Raw genomic sequence first — 20125 nt, 5'->3', positions numbered from 1 at the left:
AAATCTGTGCTTCACAAACAGAAATATAGACCAATGGAACAAGACAGGAGGCAAGAATATACAATGGGGCAAAGCCAACCTCTTCAATAAGCAGTGATGGGAAAACTGGATAGCTACATGTAAAAGAATGAAATTAGAACAGTTCTTAACACCATACACAAAGAGAAACTCAAAATGGATTAAAGATCTAAATATAAGACCAGGAAATATAAAACTCTTAGAGGAAAACACAGGCAGAACACTCAATATCATAAAGCAAGATCCTCTATGACCCACCTCCTAGAGGAATGGAAATAAAAATGAATGTAAACAAGTGGGACCTGATTAATTTAAAAGCTTTTGCACAGCAAACAAAACTATAAGAAGGGTGAAAAGACAACCCTCAGAACGGGAGAAAATAATAGCAAATCAAACAACTGACAAAGGATTAATTTCCAAAATATACAAGCAGCTCATTCATACAACTCAATAGCAGAAAACAACCCAATTAAAAAGTGGGAAAAGATCAAAACAGACATTTCTCCAAAGGAGACACACAGATGGCTAAGAAAGACATGAATAGATGCTCAATATTGCTCATTATGAGAGAAATGCAAATCCAAACTACAATGAAGTATCACCTCACACCGGTCAGAATGGCCATCATCAAAATGTCTACACACAGGAGAGGGTGTGGATAAACACTTGCACTGTTGGTGGGAATGTAAATTAATACAGTCACTATGGAAGACAGTATGGAGATTCCTTAAAAAACTAGGAATAAAACCACCATATAACCCTGTAATCCCACTGCTAGGCATATACCCTGAGGAAACCAAAATTGAAAAAGACACATGTACCCTAATGTTCACTGCAGCACTATTTAAAACAGCTAGGACATGGAAGCAACCTAGATGTCCTTCGACAGATGAATGGATAAAGAAGTCGTGGTACATATACACAATGAAATATTACTCAGCCATAAAAAGGAACACATCTGAGTCAGTTCCAATGAGGTGGATGAACCTAGAGCCTATTATACAGAGTGAAGTCAGTCAGAAAGAGAAACATAAATACCATATACTAACACATATATATGGAATCTAGAAAGATGGTACCAAAGAATTTATTTGCAGGGCAGCAGTGGAGAAACAGACAGAGAGAACAGACTCGTGGACACGGGGAGAAGGCAGGAGAGGGTGAGATGTATGGCGAGAGTAACATGGAAACTTACTTTACCATATGTGAAATAGATAGCCAAAGGGACTTTGCTGTATATCTCCAGGATCTCAAACAGGGTCTCTGTACCAACGTAGAGGGGTGGGATGGGGAGGGAGATGAGAGGGAGGTTCAAGAGGGAGGGGACATACATATACTTATGGCTGATTCATGTTGAGGTTTGACAGAAAACAACAAATTATGTAAAACAATTATCCTTCAATTAAAAAATTAATTTAAAAAATTAATGAATAATTTTAAAAAAATCTGTGCTTCAGGATTTGGTTAAATTCTTGGAAAGCATTTTCTGCCTCCTGCTGGTTGTGGAAGCCTTCCCCCCACAAAACGTTGTCAAGATGCTTGAAGAAGTGGTGGGCGGTTGGCAAAAGGTCAGGAATATGGCGGATGAGGCAAAACTTTTGCACCAACCTAATATCACTATCAGGAATTTCTGATGGAAAGTGATTGGTATTGGCCAAAGAACAAAATATGGATTTGCTTTAGGGAAGGGGGAAAAAGTTTTATTTTTTTCTCTTGGGTCTAAAACACACACACTTTCTCACACACACAAAAAAATCAAAGTAAGGAAAATTAATTAATTTTTATTAATTAAAATTAATTATTAATGAATAATTAATAATTTTTATTAATGAATTTGCCACACAGAGATTTCGGGTGAGTTAATCAGAGGCAAAATATTGAGGTCTCAGGTGAATATTTTCTAGTGGGTAAACATACATAGCCATTTGGTGGGATGGAGATAGGGGCCTTCAGTCTATTTTTAGCCCATTACGTCTGCAGCCTCAGCCAGTGCCTGCACAACTGTGTTCAGTGGAAAGTCTCTTTGTGCCCAATCCAAAGCTTCAGAAGAAGCAATTAAATGTTCATGAGAAGTAAACATGGAAATGTGGAAAAAGCAATTTTCTCCTTACAGATCATTTGAATAAAACTTGATATCAAAGATGACTGAAGAGAAACTTTCCCAATGACGCTGTGGGTGTGAACATTTTCATAGAGATTTTCCCCTAAAAACAGTTTTGTGCAATAGCTGCCAAACCCGGCCCAGATGTTTCACAGCAGTCTTCTGAGATGGGATCTTCACTGAGGTCAGCAGAAACTCTAGCTGAATTGTCTCAAATCCTGTACCTACAAAACCAAATGCAACTTAGGTCTTAGGAATTTTGTACCACCTTGGTCAGTTCTGTGTGGCTGGTAACCTTAGCCACCAAAAAAATGCTTTAAAATGATTTGTATGAAACATTTAGATAAAAATTTGTCCTTTGAAGTCTGCTTCCAGTTGGCATTTTGGATATCACTTAAATTGAATCTCTGCTTTTGTGCTCATATGTTGGGCCACGGGGCCATGGGGCCTATTAAAGTTTTTTTTTTTTTAATTTCATTTTAATATTGTTAAAACAGTAACACTAAAAGATGAGACTATGAGTATGTAGTGCCAAGTCAATCCAAATGGCAATTCTGATTTAGAATTGATAAAGTGTAAGATCCTAACGGTAACTAGCTATTATAAACATAAGTTCTATGTCAAGACAAGCTCTCAGCTACAGAATTCTAAAAATCCTAAAACTCTATCTCCTAAGGTACCAGCAAAGAGGAGAGGGATTTTTAATCTGAGAGGAGAGTAGCAATGGAGTTGCTGGTTACCAGAGGAGGAATTTGAGTCATCACAGCAGGAAGGTTAGAGAAAGTGAAAGTGAAGTGGCTCAGTTGTGTCCGACTCTTTGCGACCCCATGGACTGTAGCCTGTCAGGCTCCTCTGTCTATGGGACTTTCCAGGCAAGAGTGCTGGAGTGGATTGCCATTTCCTTCTCCAGGGGATCTTCCCAACCCAGGAATCGAACCCAGGTCTCCTGCATTACAGGCAGACGCTTTACCGGCTTCAGAGAACACTAACTAGTCTAAACTCTATTTTTAAAACTTTCTTCCCCCAGTCCTAAAATTCATCCAGGAGAAAGCGGCTGGTTTAACTGCAAAGCAGAGAAAATTGATCAGCCTGGAGGGCTGGTCCTATTCAGAGAGGTCGAATGGCATCTTGCTGATGACCTCCCCATTCTCATCAACTATGGTGTCGTAGGCCCAGCGGCGGTTGCAGCGGCAAGTGGGCCCGCACTTGGTGGAGTTACACTTGGGGCACGGGTAGAAGCAACCCAGGCAGTCTTCATCAAGGCAGTCACACAGGTCAGCCTTATTGAAGGTGAGCCTGCCCTTTTCGTCATACTTGTTGACTTCACGTTTTTCAGGAACAAGCTCATTCTTCTTTGCCATTTGCCCTTTCTTTATCTGCTGCCTTACTTCAGGATTAAAGTTGGCTACCTGAGGCCCGGGATTTTGAAATGACAACTGTTTTAACTGCCGATCCAACCATTTCATTTGCTTCAGTTCCTTCTCGCTCGGTTTCTCAGGAGAACTTTGACGTGCAGGTCTCTCTCGCACGGAACTGCTCTTTTCTGCTTGTTCACTCATTTCTGCTCACCTGGGGACACAAACAAAGTCAACAACCATTTGTGGGAGCTCAGTCAACCATGAGGACGCTGGAGCTGGTAAAAGTCATTTCAGAATGGGCCTATTAAGTTTTTACTTCAAACCTGGCTTAAGTGGATAGGAGCAAGTTTATCAACACCAACAAATCTTTGGACAAAAGTGCTTTTATCAGATAGTATTTCCTCCTTTATTTAACCATCTCTTTTGTCTATCAAATGTTTAAATAACCATTCATGTTTGTCTAGACTAGTACTTCTCAAACAATGTGCATATGAATTGTTTCATGATTATGATTATGATTAACTAGATTATGATTCAGTTAGGACTGGGGTGGGGCCAGAGAGTCTACCTTTCTAATGTATGCCCAGATTGTACTGATATTGCTAATTCCAAACCTACTTTGAGTCTCGAGGGCCTAGAGTTAAACCAATAGTGATCAGGGGCAAAAATTGCTTGGTCAGGGGCAAAAATTGCTTTGCTTTAATAGAAACCCAGTTATTTTTCTTAGGTCAGTGGCCCTAGGATAGAAAAACAACAGTTCTTTCTGTAAAGAATCTCTTTCTCTCCACAATGCCCCCCCCACTGCCCCCACATAAGGCAAACTCTTGACTTTTCCTCCAGCTAAATTGGTTTGAACAAAGAAAATACTGTTTGAACCACTTCAGATCAATATACATATTCCTTGTTTCTAATGACTGTAGTAAGTAATGGAAATTGGACAGTCATTTTTAGCAATTGCCTTTTCTCTTTAAAACATCAGCACGTGAGCTGTGGTTTATTTATTTATTTTGAAGTGACCTCCAGTTCTTCTCAGGAAATACTCTACAAACTACTTTAAGGTAATTCATCATATTGAATTAGTGATTGGTTTTTAAAAGGCTTTCTAAAGTCAGTACATTCTCAAGGACTTTCAGTGTCATTTTGTGTCTCTCCATGTCTCACTGTCTCCATGTGTATGTCTCTTCCCTCACCACTGCCCCCATCCCTCTCTTTCTCTCCTAACTGGCCTATGTCCTGCAGACTCCACAAAGCTTCCCAAACTACTGATAATTGAAAGTAGAGAGGCAGAGGATGCCCATTTCTTTAAGGACGTTCTGCCTAGCTTCAAGAAGCAAACTGGCCAGAAGGAAGAGAGACAGAGGATGGGGCATCAGCTGTGAGAGGATCACCATACTAGAGAAAAATTCCCTTTGCTTCTCACTGGAGAGTTTCAGGCAATTCCAGAGGACTGGCCACACTCTGTTTGATCCATACTACTAATTTCACACAACAGGTTCCCTTTTAGGTCTTCCTTGTCACTTGAATGATGTAGTGTCTACAGAGAGGGAAAAGGAAATGATTCCCCTGAATCTCTCTCCTGAACTGGATTTATGTGCTTGGATCTTGTTGAGTAAATACCCAGGACAGAAATAATACGGTTTCATAATTTCTATCTAAGTTACTCCAATGTCTTGGCAGGTCTAGAACACTTAGTTATTTTGTTACTCTTATTCTTTGAGTTTTAATTTCATAGTTGACTACTTACCTTACTTTTTTGGGGGAAAAAAAGGGTAGCAGCTACCTTTCTGATACATTACCCTAGACAGAGGAGCCTCAGGCATCACACTGCCAGGGATCAGACGCCAGCACTGTCTTCACCACTATCTGACTTTAACTTAAGATGACTTCAGTTGCTTAACCTCAGTTTCCTCATCTGAAAATGGGGGTACTAATAGTACCTTCTCTATGGGTATGCCCTAAATTAGGTGCAGTGAGAACTTCAAAGATGATATAAGACCAGGTTTCTGCCCGCAAAGTTTGGCAATCTCCACTGGAGAGATCAAGTGTCTGCAGCTCACTGCAAGGACAGGGAAAGGTACTCCAGTTCAGATTCAGAGAACCCTATGGGGGGTGGGGTGCATAATAGTCAAATATCAATAGAGGCATCCCTATTTAGAACTAAGCTTTAAATCTTTTTTCTGCACCGCCCCCGCCAGTTTAGTGAGGTGCTCACTCAGTTGTGTCCAACTCTTTGCAACCTCATGGACTATAACCTCCAGGCAAGAATATTGTCCATTTTCCAGGCAAGAATATTGGAGTGGGTTGCCATTCCCTTTTCCAGAACTAAGCTTTACATCTTAAAGAATTCCGGTTCATCCCCGTAATTGTAAAAAAAAAAAAAAAAAAAGTGTGTGTGTGTGCATGTGCAAATTTGCCATCATAATTCAGTCTAAAGCCACTATTTTTTTTTCATTCATTCAACAAATTTTGATCTGGAGTCTATCATATATGCTAGGAATTGTGCCCTACTTATTGCAGTCACAATTGCACACACAAGTCCAGAGTCCTTCAAGCAGTGGCCTTTACAAAAATGAATGCTACTGCTGCTGAGTCGCTTCAGTTGTGTCTGACTCAGTGCGATCCCATAGAGGCAGCCCACCAGGCCTCGCCATCCCTGGGATTCTCCAGGATAAAACACTGGAGTGGGTTGCCATTTCCTTCTCTAATGCATGAAAGTGAAAAGTGAAAGTGAAGTCGCTCAGTCGTGTCTGACCCTTCGAGACCCCATGGACTGAAGCCTACCAGGCTCCTCTGTCCATGGGATTCTCCAGGCAAGAGTACTGGACTGGGGTGCCATTGCCTTCTCCATACATGATACTAACAGGATATAAATCAAGTACAGTCCAAAACCAAGTTACTAAAGGACACAAAAGAAAATGTGAAAAAACAAGGGAAAGAGCTTGATGGCCTGGTGAAAAGAACATTCTGTGATCATTTTAAGCACTTTACTCATCCATATCACATGACAAATTCCATCTTTATGTGTGTAATGATTTTTATTAATTTTACCAAATGAAAGGATGATCTGAGACATTTTCTACCAAGATACTTGTATGATTCACCATCTATCCTGCTTTTTCATTCCTACGCCCCCAAATTATCCTCAGTATGAATAGATTGAAACCACTTATGCCTTTGGGCATACATACCTGGTCTTCTTACATGGAATGATAGCCCTGATTTCGATACAACTCTCTCTCATACGTCAATAAACCCTTTCCTTACATATTCTCTCGTAACAAACACCTGTTCTAACTAAGTTGTTTACAATGTAACCACAGCCATCATTTACTTTACCTTTGCAATTATTTCTATCATCATGATATAATATGTGACAACGGGTTTGTGTATACGGAGGAAGCAAAGCTTCTATCAGATGTGCAACTAGAAATAAGTGATTTACAAATATCATGCATCTGAAATACAAAGAATAGAGATGAACTTCATGTATTTGAGATCCTCCTTCAGAGGCCTATCTCCTCTTCCACTCAGTTAATCAAATGCAGATAACTTCATGGACCCAATGATACCCAGAGCGATACAGAGGTGGGGGTAAAGAAGTGAGGACATCAGAGCAGCTGAGAGTTTCTGGGAAGTCTTGAGTATGCAAATTCAGATTTCACCTTGGCCTGAAAATATGCCAAGCACATTAGTAGAAGTCTGAAGATGTGACATGCCTGAGGATTGTGGGGAGAGATATGGTGTATATATGCATAAGATCACACATGTCAGGTACATTAAAACAATACAGAAACAAAAATGAATAAATTGGGGTAAAAATCTTTCACTCTTCAATTAAGGAAAATATCTGTGTAGGCCAATTTTAAGGCACAGTATTTGTTTTGGAAACAGGCATCAAGACTCTGGTGGAAAAACTCAAAGTTTAGTTATGAATAGCTGTGAACCAAACACAAAACTGATTCTCAATAAAAGAAAATAGAATCAGGTTACATTGATACCTTTTACTGCTGGAGCACTGTAATAGCCCAATGTGCTGGATACTGCAAGTAAAATCACCAGGCAGCCTAACAGATGTGGCCATTTTATGTTCAGCTATGGCACACTCAAGACTTCCCTGGTGGCTCAGACGGTAAAGCGTCTGCCTCCAATGCAGGAGACCCGGGTTCAATCCCTGGGTCGGGAAGATCTCCTGGAGAAGGGAACGGCAACCCACTCCAGTATTCTTGCCTGGAGAATCCCATGGACGGAGGAGCCTGGTGGGCTTCAGTCCACGGGATCGCAAAGAGTCGGATATGACTGAGCAACTTCACTTTCTATAGCACACTCAACTTTTGACATGAGATATGTTTGTGAACCAGAATTGTTAGCTTAAACCCCAGGGCCTCTTAAACCCTTGACCTCTCTCAAAAATGTTGGGAGGATATGTTGAGGCAAACAGTTTAGGGAAATTCAAAATAGAAATAAATGCTCAGTGAGTGCATTTGAACCCTTGACATTCCAATCCTCTTGGTCAGGAAAGATCTTGGTATTTTCACAGGGAAATATTTTTTCTGTGGAAAATCTTTGAAGGTAATATTATTTTCTTCTTGTTACTCAACTATTTACTTGTCATAAAATGAAGTAAAAAAAACTCTGAGCCCAACCACATAAAAGTCTTAAATGCATGAGCTTTATCATTATCTTTCTTACCATAGTTCTGTTAGTCCTTAAATTTCATGGTGCTGAAAATATCCTTTTTGTGTTTCTTTTCTGGATTGTTCTCCCTCTGAGCAATGGTTACCAGAATCTTTTAGAATGACATGTATTTGCTAATTAGATTAAAGGCAAGCTAATGGAAGACTTTTTCCCCCCAACTATCTGGGTGATACTCTTGATCTGGAAAACAGATGTTTCAACATCTTTTTACATCTTTGTGTTCATGATTACAGTAAGGTTTCAGAATATTCCAAATGATTCCAATTCACTTTCCACATAGTTGGAAGCAGGAATCCGTTAAGATGAACCCCTTTACACTTACATGTAATAATAGGAGGTGAAAGAAGGTAGAAAAGGGAGGGAGGAGTCCATTAGACTTGTTCTTGGTTGATGTTTTTTATACTTCTCTCAGCTCTCAAAACTGTCTTTTTGTTTAATTCACTTATTGAAGCAGTTGATGTTTTTTATTATCCCATGCACACAGATTAAAAATATTAAAATATACTTACGAAGTGGAAGATGAAAGATAATCCTTATTTAGGTGGTTACACCACTTTCACCGAAGACAGTCCTTTTACCTAAAACACCATAAAAAGGCAGTTTATCATCTATTCATTAGGGGGGAAATGTGTTAAATGTAACACACAAATAAAATCTCCTGTCCTTCCCAATAATTGTGTCTCTTAACTTGCATCTTTCATCTAAAAATGTTTATACAAGTTTTGTAGGCCATTGGTATTTGAGAAAATGGGAGGAAAATGGTTATTACTGAAATAGTTTTAATGAAAAATAGTTACAAATGTTCAAATTATGTTAAAAAAAAAAAGCAAAGGGGGCAAAAGAAATCTTATTACAGTAGTACCCTGGCTGAAAGTTTCAACAAATTTAGTCTTTTAAAAAAACCTTCAGTAATAGTAATAATGAAAGAGATCCTTTTCGTTTAACAGCAAGAATGATTAAGTTGGCATTAGAAAAACTTCACATTTTCCATAACTGATACTGGGAATCAAAGATTATGAGAACTTTGTCTATATTTGAGGTTATACAAAAGCCTTGATGTATACAGAAGTGGAAATTCTTAGGTCCTGCACCCAGAAATTCCAATTCATTAAGTCTGGGGGTTGCCTGTGACTCTGCATTTTTAACAAACAGTCCTGGTGATTTTGATGTTGGAGGTCCAGGGACCACACCCGGAGAAGGGTGGTTGTGTAACCCTTCTGAGATTGTAACAGAGCCCAGCTCTGCCTGCCATCCTCTGATCACACAGCTGTTGCTAAATATCCTTCAACAAAAATCTTTAGGGAGATGACTTTCATACAGTTTGATATCTTGAGATACTTTCTGAGTGATCCTCATTTATTACAGTTAAGCACCTTTGATTAATTCACTATACTCCTCCTGAAATTAGTGAATTATGAGGGTGTATCTGGTAACTGTCTACAACCACACTACATATTTGGCCAGAACCCTCTGGTTAAATAGAGGTGGGGCTGCCTATTCACCAAGATTTGAAATACAAATGAAATATTAGAATTGAAATGAAGGACTCTTAGCCTACCACCATTATATACTAGGGTCTTCCCTGGTGGCTCAGAGGTTAGTGTCTGTCTGCAATGTGGGAGACCTGGGTTCAGTCCCTGGTCTGGGAAGATCCCCTGGAGAAGGAAATTGAAACCCACTCCAGTACTCTTGCCTGGAGAATCCCATGGACGGAGGAGCCTGGTAGGCTCCCTGGAGTCGCAAAGAGTCGGATGCAACTGACCAATTCACTTTATTATATACTGGAGAAGAGATGATGTCATTTGGAGCAAATCATAAGAGGCAGCGCCCATACATTAAAAAGTTGTTGGAAAGGGTAAAGAGAAGGGGTTGAATTTAGACAAAGATCTGGTTATTTTGACACCTGGTATATAGTATAGTCTGTTTTGCTGAATTTCACCAGCTCTTGCTTCTGTGTATCTTCCTAAATAAAATTAGATGTGTTCCTGCAAGCAGAATGTAAGAAGGCTTCTGGTGAATTCTAGACTGTCTCTGAGTAGTGTGTCTCTCATCACAAATACCTGGAGTGGGGGAGGATCCAGAAAGCTGCCACGCCCACAGAACTGCATTTCTGTGCCTGCAACGAGTGCTGGAGCAGTTCTACAAAGGAGGCCAGACAAGCGCTTACAAATGAGGCACAAGGTAGAGTTCCTACGGGATCCAACTACTTATTTCTTCCCTCCTTACCCACCCTTCGTTTGTCCTCTGTTGACACCATGCAGAAGGGAAGTGTGGAAGAATGTATTATTTGTTTGAAATTTCTCCTTCTATTCTCTGTATTGTGCCATAGTTTCACGAGGTAGATTATACTTCTCCATCCCATTGACCTTGAAATTAGCCATATGACTCCTCGGGCTAAGGGAAAATGGGCACAAGTTATCATTAATGAGTTCTGCGCTGAGATATTAAAGGGCATTGCAAATTTCTGCCAAGTTCTTCGTGTATTTCTGTCATCTGCCATGAGAAGTGCATACCCCAGGAAGCTGCTGACTGCAAAATGAGACACATATGAACAGACCTCAGTCTGATTCACAGCCTTAAGCAGAGCTGCCATAAGTGACCCACAGACACATGAGTAAGAACATCAATGGTATCTTAGTCAACCACTAAGATTTAGGGGTGGGGTGTTTGCTATGGAGCAGCATTATAGCATTAGCCGAATAACACACTAGGGTAACTGCCATTTACTTGAGACTCACTCCTTGCCAAGCACCACTAACATTAGCTCCCTTAACCTATAAAATTTCCTTCTGAGATCTGCTAATACTTCCATCTTTCATGAAACATCTGCTCAGAGAAGGCAACGACTCATAGCTAACAAGTGGCTGAGCCAGAAACTCAAATTCACGTTCAAATATTGCATTGGCCAAAAAGTTCATTTGGGTTCTTGTGACATTTCATGGAAAAACCAGAATGAACATTTTTGCCAACCCAATACAATGATTATTCCATGACTTTTTCCTATTTTTTCTGCAGTTGAAACCACAGGTGATAGCAACAACCATCACATAAAGCACAAGTTCACTCTTTTATGAAGGGCACTTTCCCGAGTCTTTTCAATCCAATTACTAATTGGGGTACTTAAATTCTGTTTAGTTCTGCTCTAGATTGAATCGTAGCCCATGAGATTTGAAATGGGAAGTCTTTAGTTCAGAAAGAATTGTGCTTTAGAAACCACAGGAAGGCTTAACATAGATTGGAATATTCTGAGGTGATAGGTAGGAGAGAAAATGTACCAGATAAAAACCCGTTGAGCCAGTGTTTTGAGCTTTTCTTGACTAAACCAGACAGATTCCACAGAAACTACTCAAGATCCTCCCTTGTGACCCCACTGCAAGAGACAACCATTCAGAAAGCACCACCAGGATTGTTGCAGTGACACTCAGGAGCAAATATTTCCCATCTCTGGCTGCCCAATAGAATCACTTGGAGACCTTGAGAAAAAAAAAAAAAAAATTCTGGGCCCTGCTGACAAACAAACTTAATTGACATTTCTGGGTGAGAAGCTGAGCATTTTTTGTTGTTGTTGTTGGGGGGAATGTGAATTTTTTAAAGTTCCCCAGGTAATTCTATTTTCTTTGACCACACTGAGTAGTGTGTGGGAAACTAGTTCCCAGATCAGGGAACAGACCCTAGTCACTCCCCCACCCCCATCTACAGTGGAAGCATAGAGTCCCAACCATTGGACCACTAGGGAAGTCCCCCAGGTGAGTCTAATAGGCAGCCAGAGTTGCGACCCACTAAGCTACACTGGTGGAGAAGGCATTGGCAACCCACTCCAGTACTCTTGCCTATAAAATCCCATGGACAGAGGAGCCTAGTAGGCTGCAGTCCATGGGGTTGCAAAGAGTCGCACATGACTGAGCGACTTCACTTTCACATTTCACTTTCATGCATTGGAGAAGGAAATGACAACCCACTCCGGTGTTCCTGCCTGGGGAATCCCACGGATGGCTGAGCCTGGTGGGCTGCTGTCTATGGGGTCTCACAGAGTTGGACACAACTGAAGTGACTTAGCAGCACCAGCAGCAAGCTACACTGGTGGCTCAGATGATAAAGAATCTGCATGTGATGCTAGAGACCTGGGTTCAATCCCTGGGCTGAGAAGATCCCCTGGAGGAGAGTGTGGTAACCCACTCCAGTATTCTTGCCTGGAGAATTCCATGGACAGAGGAGCCTGGCGGGCTACAGTCCACGGGGTCGCAAAGAGCTGGACACAACTGAGCAGCTAAACACAGTGCAAGCTGTAATAGAAGATGGGCTTCCCTGGTGGCTCAGTGGTAAAGATTCCACCTGCTAAAGTAGGATATGTGGGTTCCATCCCTGGGTGGGGAAGATCCCCTGGAGGAGGGCATGGCAACCCACTCCAGTATTCTTGCCTGGAGAATCCCATGGACAGAGGAGCCTGGTGGGCTACAGTCCATGGGGTTACAAAGAGACATGATGGATCGACTCATGTCAACAACAACAAAAGCTAGAAGATGGACACAAAAAATGTATTTGCTGATTTGCTGATATTTAACATTAAAAGCCAATTCTAGCCAATGACTCACTCATGGAGACTGGAGTGTCAGCTTTGCGTGTCTTTAAACTTCCTACCTACTCTCCTATCATCATTCTGTACTATTTCTCTTTCCTCCGTGGAATATTTACTGAATCTATAGTTATTTACTGAAATCCATATTTATGTTAATTCCTAAAGTGGAGTTTGCCAAGGGCTAGACTGTAAAAGTTTATAGAGTTTGTAAACAATTCACTAAAACTGTTATCTGCTACGTTAAAGAGGAGAGATGTCAGTGGCTTCATTGGCCAAATAAATAAAGCCCAGACTGCCATTTATAGTGATTGTATACATGGTTCATGCTGCTGCTGCTGCAGTCGCTTCAGTCGTGTCCGACTCTGTGTGACCCCATAGACGGCAGCCCACCAGGCTCCCCCGTCCCTGGGATTCTCCAGGGACACTGGAGAGGGTTGCCATTTCCTTCTCCAATGCATGAAAGTGAAAAGTGAAAGGGAAGTCACTCAGTCATGTCCGACCCTCAGCGACCCCATGGACTCCAGCCTTCCCGGCTCCTCCATCCATGGGATTCTCCAACAAGAGTACTGGAGTGGGGTGCCATTGCCTTCTCCGTACATGGTTCATACTCTCCTATGAATATTTTGGAGCACTGACATTCTAGTTTAATTTTCACATACAAGTTCCCAAGAATTACCTGTGACTGGCATAGCCCGAGATTGAGACATGCATGCTATCTTGCTCCTGCATACAGAGACCCCTTGTGGCACTTATCTGACTGCCTCCCTGGGTATGTGGGAAACTTTCTCTTTCTTTTACAGTAAGATACACAACTCTCTTACTGCACTGGTGGCAACTGATTTTTTTTTTTGATGCATTTGAATGAAAATAATATCTAAGACTTATGGAGTATTGTCTATGTGCCAGGCACTATCCTCAGTGTTCTACATGCATTAACTCATTTAATCCTTAACTCTATGAGGTAGATGATCTAGTTATTGTCCTCATTTTACAGAAGAAAAAAACTGAGGCACAGAAAAATTAAGTAAGGTGTCTAAGGTCACACACCTATTAAAGGATAAAGCTGGAATATGAAGCCAGAAAGTCTAGTTCCAGAATCTGGATTTTGAGCCACTAGAAATACCACATCCCTTAGTAGGCAGTAGGTAACTTTCTTTCAACTTTAGTAGGTAGGGGACTGATCTGAGTACATTTTAGGAGAGACTGTAGAGCAACCAGTAGTCTCCTCAATGCTAGTGGAAGTGCAAACTGGTACAACCACAAAGAAACTGTTTGCTAACAGTTAATACCTACTAAAGCTGAACACCTGCTTACCCTATGACCCAGTAATTCCTGGGTACATATCCCAAAACAGTGCATACGTGTGTTGATGAAAGGACATGAATTTGGGTGTTTGTAACAGCACTGAACTGGAAACTACCCAAAGGTCCATCAACAGGAAAGCGGATAAACACATTCTAGTGTATTTATACCGCTGTGCAGCAATGAGAAGAAACAATGTATCACTACACAGAGTAATAAGGAAGGCTCTCACAAACAGAATGCAGACTGAGAGAAGTCAGGAAAAAAGAGCACAGGCTATAAGTTTCAATTTATATAGAGTACAGAGGCAGGCAAAAGGAATCTCTGCTATTAGGGGTCAGGCTATTGGTTACCCCAAGGGGGAGAAGCTGTGTCTGGAATGAGTATTTGGGGGAGGGGGCTTCTGGGGTTGTGGGTAAAGATTTATTTACTTATTTGTGCTAAGTGGCTTGTGGGATCTAGTTCCCAGACCAGGGATTGAAACCATGCCCCCTGCAGTAGAAACACAGAGTCCTAACCACTGGACTGCTAGGGAAATCCCAAGTCCTCTTCATTGATCTGGATGGCAACCCACTCCAGTACTGGTGCCTGGAAAATCCCATGGACAGAGAAGCCTGGTAGGCTACAGTTCATGGGGTCGCAAAGAGTCGGACACAACTGAGCGACTTCAATTTATTGGCTACAGCATGTTTAAAGTTCTGAAAGTTCAGTGAGCTTTACATTTAGGTTACATGCACTTTTCTGTATGTACACTATCTATCAATAAAAAATTTGCAAGGGTACTACCTGTTATCAAATATTACCTAGGAGATTTCATTAAATATTTTCAAATAAACAATGCATATATAAGGAATGTAGTCATTCCAGGCAATCAAAGAGTAAGTTTCTGCTATCTCTAGTTCTTCCCCCACTTTCCTGCTTTTTATCACAAATGCCAACCTGATGAGTTAATAATAACAAGAGAAAATGTTCAACTGGGTCAGGTATATGGAACGGGTTCAGTGTGCTTGCCTCCAGACAGGAGTTCAAAGGCAGGGTAACTAATGAGAGTTGTATGAAGGTATGGTTGGTAGGGGGGCTTCCCTGGTGGCTAAGACTGTAAAGCATCTGCCTGCAATGCGGGAGACCCGGGTTTGATTCCTGGGTCAGGAAGATCCCCTGGAGAAGGAAATGGCAATCCACTCCAGCACTCTTGCCTGGAAAATCCCATGGACGGAGGAGCCTGATAGGCTACAGTCCATGGGTCACAAAGAGTTGGACGCGACTGAGCGACTTCAGTTGGTAGGAGGTATCAAAACAAAGGGTCCCTGGCTCACTCCCTTTGCATCTCCTGGAGCACTCCCAAGGGTGTGGAAATAGCTTTCTTTTGTAGAAATCTTCAAGAATGAGGAAACTGAGGTCTGCCCTAAGAAGTCACTGACTCCACATGACACTCTGCCTAAGGGCAATCCCCTCTGAGGACAGAGTCCTCACTGGAAGCAGGTGGACCAGCTCACAGTAGGAATTCTCACTATTCCTGCTCACCTGTGTAAGCAACTCATCAGCCACCCCTTTATATTTGAGGGGTAGAGCCCAATCCACCATGGCCTGTTTATCCCGCTTCTGCCTTGGAGAGAAAGACTTCATTAACTGTCACAAAGGCAATGCTTTACCAGTGAAAGCTCTACTTTCTTTTTGCCTAAAAAGTATGCCTACAAAAAACTTTCATCACTATACATGCTGTCAGCCAAGTTCTTTCTGGTAAGTTCTACAGGGAAGAACATTGGATTCTAGCTCAAAAATTATAATCAAAACAGCCACAAAATTCACCTCTATTATCAGGCAAGACTTGAACCTGGCCATCTTACCAGGTTTTCTTTTTCTTCCTCTGTGCACTGCACAGAATTATGGATAACTAAATATAACATAACTTTGGCAAATACTTTTCTTAGAATTCTGTTGATTATTCTCAGGGGGAAAGTCATATGCAAAGAAACTAGGTTGACTTAATTACTAAGTTTATTCATCAATCATTTAGTGACTTTGCTCCAGGTCTTATTTCCAGTTGCATTTTAAATTTCAATCTATTTTCAGGATCAGATTTATTCTCCCCTCTCTCTCCTCATCACCTCTACCACCACAGAAGCCATGCTGGATTTACCCTTAGTCCCACTAAGCCCTTGTGGGAAAGAAAGACATCCAGTGAGAAGTGATGAGGGAGGAAGGGAGGAGGAGAAGTGTGCGACTCTGCGACCCCATGGACTGTAGCCGGCCAGGCTCCTCTGCCTATGGAATTTCCCAGGCAAGAATACTGGAGTGGGTTACCATTTCCTTTTCCAGGAGACCTTCCAAGCCAGGAATCGAACCTGTGTCTCTTGCATCTCCTGCATTGGCAGGCAGATTCTTTACCACTGAGCCACAAGGGAAGCCCGTCCTCGCCTTACCTGAGTTGATTTAAGGTCCCTTTCATCTGGGAGGCAAAAGAGGAAAGATCTCTGGATAGAGGGGTGATGGAAGACAAATTCTTAACCTGGTGTCTGCCCTGTGCCTGATCTGATGAGAATTCTGGGGCCCCCTAGAGGGAGGGGTCAGTGCCTAATGGCTGAAGGTGCTCTGTTCATCAGAGGTTCTGACATGTTGGGCCAAAGAAGGGGTTACATGATTATTGGGCAGAGGAGATAAAACATGAAAAGAAAATTACTCAAGATAAAGTAAAAAAGGGCGAGAAGGGTTATGCTCCCCAGACCTACTCTTCCTGAGACCATCACATAGCACTGGGGCTACAGGACCTTAAAGTGAGTGCTGGAGAATGGCAAGTCATAGAAGACAAATAGAAATAGGTGCCTACCTGGCAACCACAAAATACCAATAGGTATGTGACAACAAACAGCACTCAGAAGAACATGGGCAAGCGTTTTTCTAACTACCTGTAAGATACTTGCCCTGTGACGTCCCAGGGGCATCGAGGAATTTCTAGTGGCAGTTGGAAGAGCAAGCCACTCAAAATGGCTGTGTTCTTGCTCTCTGTCTCTCCCCGGTCTGACTAGGGCCTACTCCACCTACACCCTACTCACAGGACAAACCTTCCCACATCCTTGCCTCACGGCCCAGCTAACTATAGCTTACCAAACGGCTGATGAGGAGTCTGCCCCTCAACGGCTTTCCTCGATCAGCCGTTGCCACGCAACGGTAGACTTGGGTGCCACGAATATGGGTTCTTATGTGCGCATGCGTGCGTGCTTGTGTGCGTGTGTGTTGTGTGCGTGCGTGCTTGCGTGGGCATCTGAGAGCATGTGCGGGTGCCTGAGCGCCTGCATGGGTGCGTGGGTACATATGTGCTTGCGTGTGTGTGGGTGCGTGGCTGCGTGCTTGGCCGCCAGCGTGCGTAAGCGGGTGCCTGAGTCCGTCCCTGCGTGGGTGCCTGTGTGCGTGGGTGCTTGCGTTACTGCACGCGTGCATGTTCAGCCATATCCCAGTCTTTGACTGAAGCCTGCCAGGCATTCTCCAGCTGAGCATAGCCATTTCCTTCTCCAGGGCATCTGCCTGACAGGAATCACCTGAGGTCAATTCCCATACAATTGGTAATCCTGGCTTCCCTCAGCCCCCAGCAGTGAAACCTGCCAACGTGTCGGTCTTGCCTGCTTGCTCCTGCGTTGCACATGATGGGATGTTGTTCCAGGACCTTGCTTGAGACAGACAGGGTCCTCCATCGGGTAAAGCATGATGTCTTCTTCTCTGTCGGTGAATTAGGGCCTTTTCATTGGTCGTTAAACTGGGCAAGTGAGGCCTTGCTGGCCTGTGGGATGCAGCAGAACAGCTGCTAAGTCGCTTCAGTCGTGTCTGACTCGGTGAGACCCCATAGACAGCAGCCCATCAGGCTCCCCCATCCCTAGGATTCTCCAGGCAAGAACACTGAAGTGGGTTGCCATTTCCTTCTCCAATGCATCAAAGTGAAAGGTGAAAGTGAAGTCACTCAGTCGTGTCTGACTCTTCGCGACCCCATGGACTGCAGCCTACCAGGCTCCTCTGTCCATGGGATTTTCCAGGTAAGAGTACTGGACTGGGTTGCCATTGCCTTCTCCAGGTCTTGGTCTAGGAATCCCTAATTTGGGCATAAATGTGTGTGTTTTTAAAATTTTATTTAGTTTTTGGTTGTGCTGGATTTTTGTTGCTGCTCAGGGGCTTTCTCTAGTTGGGGAGAACTGGGGCTTCTCACTGCAGTGGCTTCTCTTGCGGAGCACTGGCTCTAGGGCACGTGGGCTGAGTAGTTGTGGTGCACCGGCTTAGTTGCTCCAGGGCATACCGACAGGGAGGGACTGAACCAGTGTACCAGCACTGGCAGATGGATTCTTTTCCACTACCTAACCGGGGAAGTCCAGTTTGGGCATAAAAATGTGACATCATTCATTCCCAAACTGCTAAGATCTGGGAATATTTTAATTATTACACAGTAGGGTGTGTTGCCCAATCTCCTTGGAGAAGATTATACAGACGGTGTTTTGTCAAACTACTTCCATTATATAAAGGTGCTCTGTGGAAAGAATAGTCAATAATCAAAACAGTTTGAGAATACTGGATTAAATAACATTAAGTAGGTGTCTTTACTGAAAACCTCATGTCATTAATGTGCTAATGGGGCAGTGAATCCTTGTGTCAATCAGGATATGCTAGGTTATGCTGCAACAAAAATTGACTCTAAAATTTCAGTGGCGTATATCAACAAAGGTTTATTTCACTAGTCCTGCCACACATCATCTTCTCTTTGGGACCTAGGCTGAAGCAACAGACTATTTGTCATTTGTTAGTATTCAAGAGAAATTTATCTTTACACAGAATAAAGTGCACAGGTCTAATGATTTTATATGTAGAAGTGCAAGGAAGTCAATGCCCGTGGGACAAACTCTGATCAGTGTAGACAGGAGACAGCAGAGAGTCAGCAGCTAAGTTCCCTATGCGTTCCCTCTCTGATGGGCTGTAATGGGGCACAGTTCTTTCTTTTCATCTTGGTACCAGGTGGACACACCTGAGAGAAGCAGCTGTTTCTCTCATAGAGTTTGATGGAAAGTTTGTTGGAAAGCAGTGACCAGTATCACAGGACATCATCTTATATTGAATATTGATTCATTTATTTGGCTGCTCGGAGTCTTTGTTGTGGCACGTGGGATGTTTAGTTGTGGCGTGTGAACTCTTCTTTGTGGCATGTAGGATCTAGTTCCCAGACCAGGGACTGAACCCAGGCCCCCTGCTTTGGGAGTGTGGAGTCTTAGCCACTGGACCACCAGGGAAGCCCCTCACCTTGTATTTGAATCTCCCTCTTTTCTCCTCACTTTAGCTACCATGGATTATACCTCCCATGAAAGCTTTAGCATTTAAACCTTTCTTCAGGCTCTGTTTTCCAGGGAACCCAGGATAACACAGTGTGAGAAAATACCAGGGCTTTCTGGTCTCATAGACCAGTGGAATTGTGCTATGTTAGGCCTCCTTGGTATTTCTCCATCTCACAGAGTACGCACTCAGCTTTGCACATGCTGTTTCTCTATATGGAACATTCTTCTTTCAGACATATGCATGGTTTATTCCCTCACCTCCTTCAGGGCATTGCCCAAATATTGCCTACTTACTGAGACCATCCGTGCTCCCCTATTTAAATTTGCACACATATACTGCACTGTATTCCTTCACCCCCCATTTATTTTATTTATTGTTATTTCTAGAATAATAGCTCCATATTATATCTCATCATTTTTGGTAAGCTCCATGAGAGGAAAAACATTCAGTAAGTATTTATGGGGCAGCTGGATGGATGGATGGGTGATGGATGAATGGATGGATAGAGTGATGGATGAATAGATGAACAGATGGAGCAGTTGATGATAAGGAGCTGTTCTTTTTCATGGTTCAGGATCTCTGTAAACATGGTATAAAAAAACTCCAAATGAACTTCAGTTACAGTATTCATAGCCAGTTCAGAAAAGAACTGTTGAAGCAAACTGCACTGAATGTTTTCTTCAGTTAACTCCCATCAATGGTTGAGCTCATCAATTTTGGAAGACATCCTAGTATGCCTTCCAAACAGTCTCATTAGGCTGTTTGAAA

The 20125-nt window shown here is 42.4% G+C and overlaps 1 protein-coding gene and 1 non-coding gene across 3 annotated transcripts; one reads left to right on the top strand and one right to left on the bottom strand.

The window, feature by feature from the left end:
* Positions 1-1783: 1783 nt before the first annotated feature.
* On the bottom strand, positions 1784-19922 carry LOC784741 (uncharacterized). 2 transcript variants are annotated; one of them, XM_059883575.1, is made up of 3 exons: positions 17156-19922; positions 8682-8750; positions 1784-3688 (listed from the first exon to the last, which is right to left on the bottom strand). In XM_059883575.1, exon 3 carries the CDS (start codon positions 3676-3678, stop codon positions 3223-3225), a length of 456 nt encoding a protein of 151 aa, XP_059739558.1. In that variant the 5' UTR covers positions 3679-3688; positions 8682-8750; positions 17156-19922; the 3' UTR covers positions 1784-3222.
* Positions 7589-7660, top strand: TRNAW-CCA (transfer RNA tryptophan (anticodon CCA)). Its single transcript has one exon. It is a non-coding gene; the product is annotated as a tRNA-Trp (tRNA).
* Positions 19923-20125: the final 203 nt, after the last annotated feature.

The sequence above is a fragment of the Bos taurus genome, chromosome X (assembly GCF_002263795.3).
Source record: "Bos taurus isolate L1 Dominette 01449 registration number 42190680 breed Hereford chromosome X, ARS-UCD2.0, whole genome shotgun sequence".
NCBI classification, from domain to species: Eukaryota; Metazoa; Chordata; class Mammalia; order Artiodactyla; family Bovidae; genus Bos; species Bos taurus.
This window is presented reverse-complemented; position numbering and strand designations above follow the sequence as displayed.

Excerpts from the sequence above, each read along its gene's own strand:
- LOC784741 (XM_059883575.1), bottom strand. The coding sequence starts at position 3,678 with ATGAGTGAACAAGCAGAAAAGAGCAGTTCCGTGCGAGAGAGACCTGCA.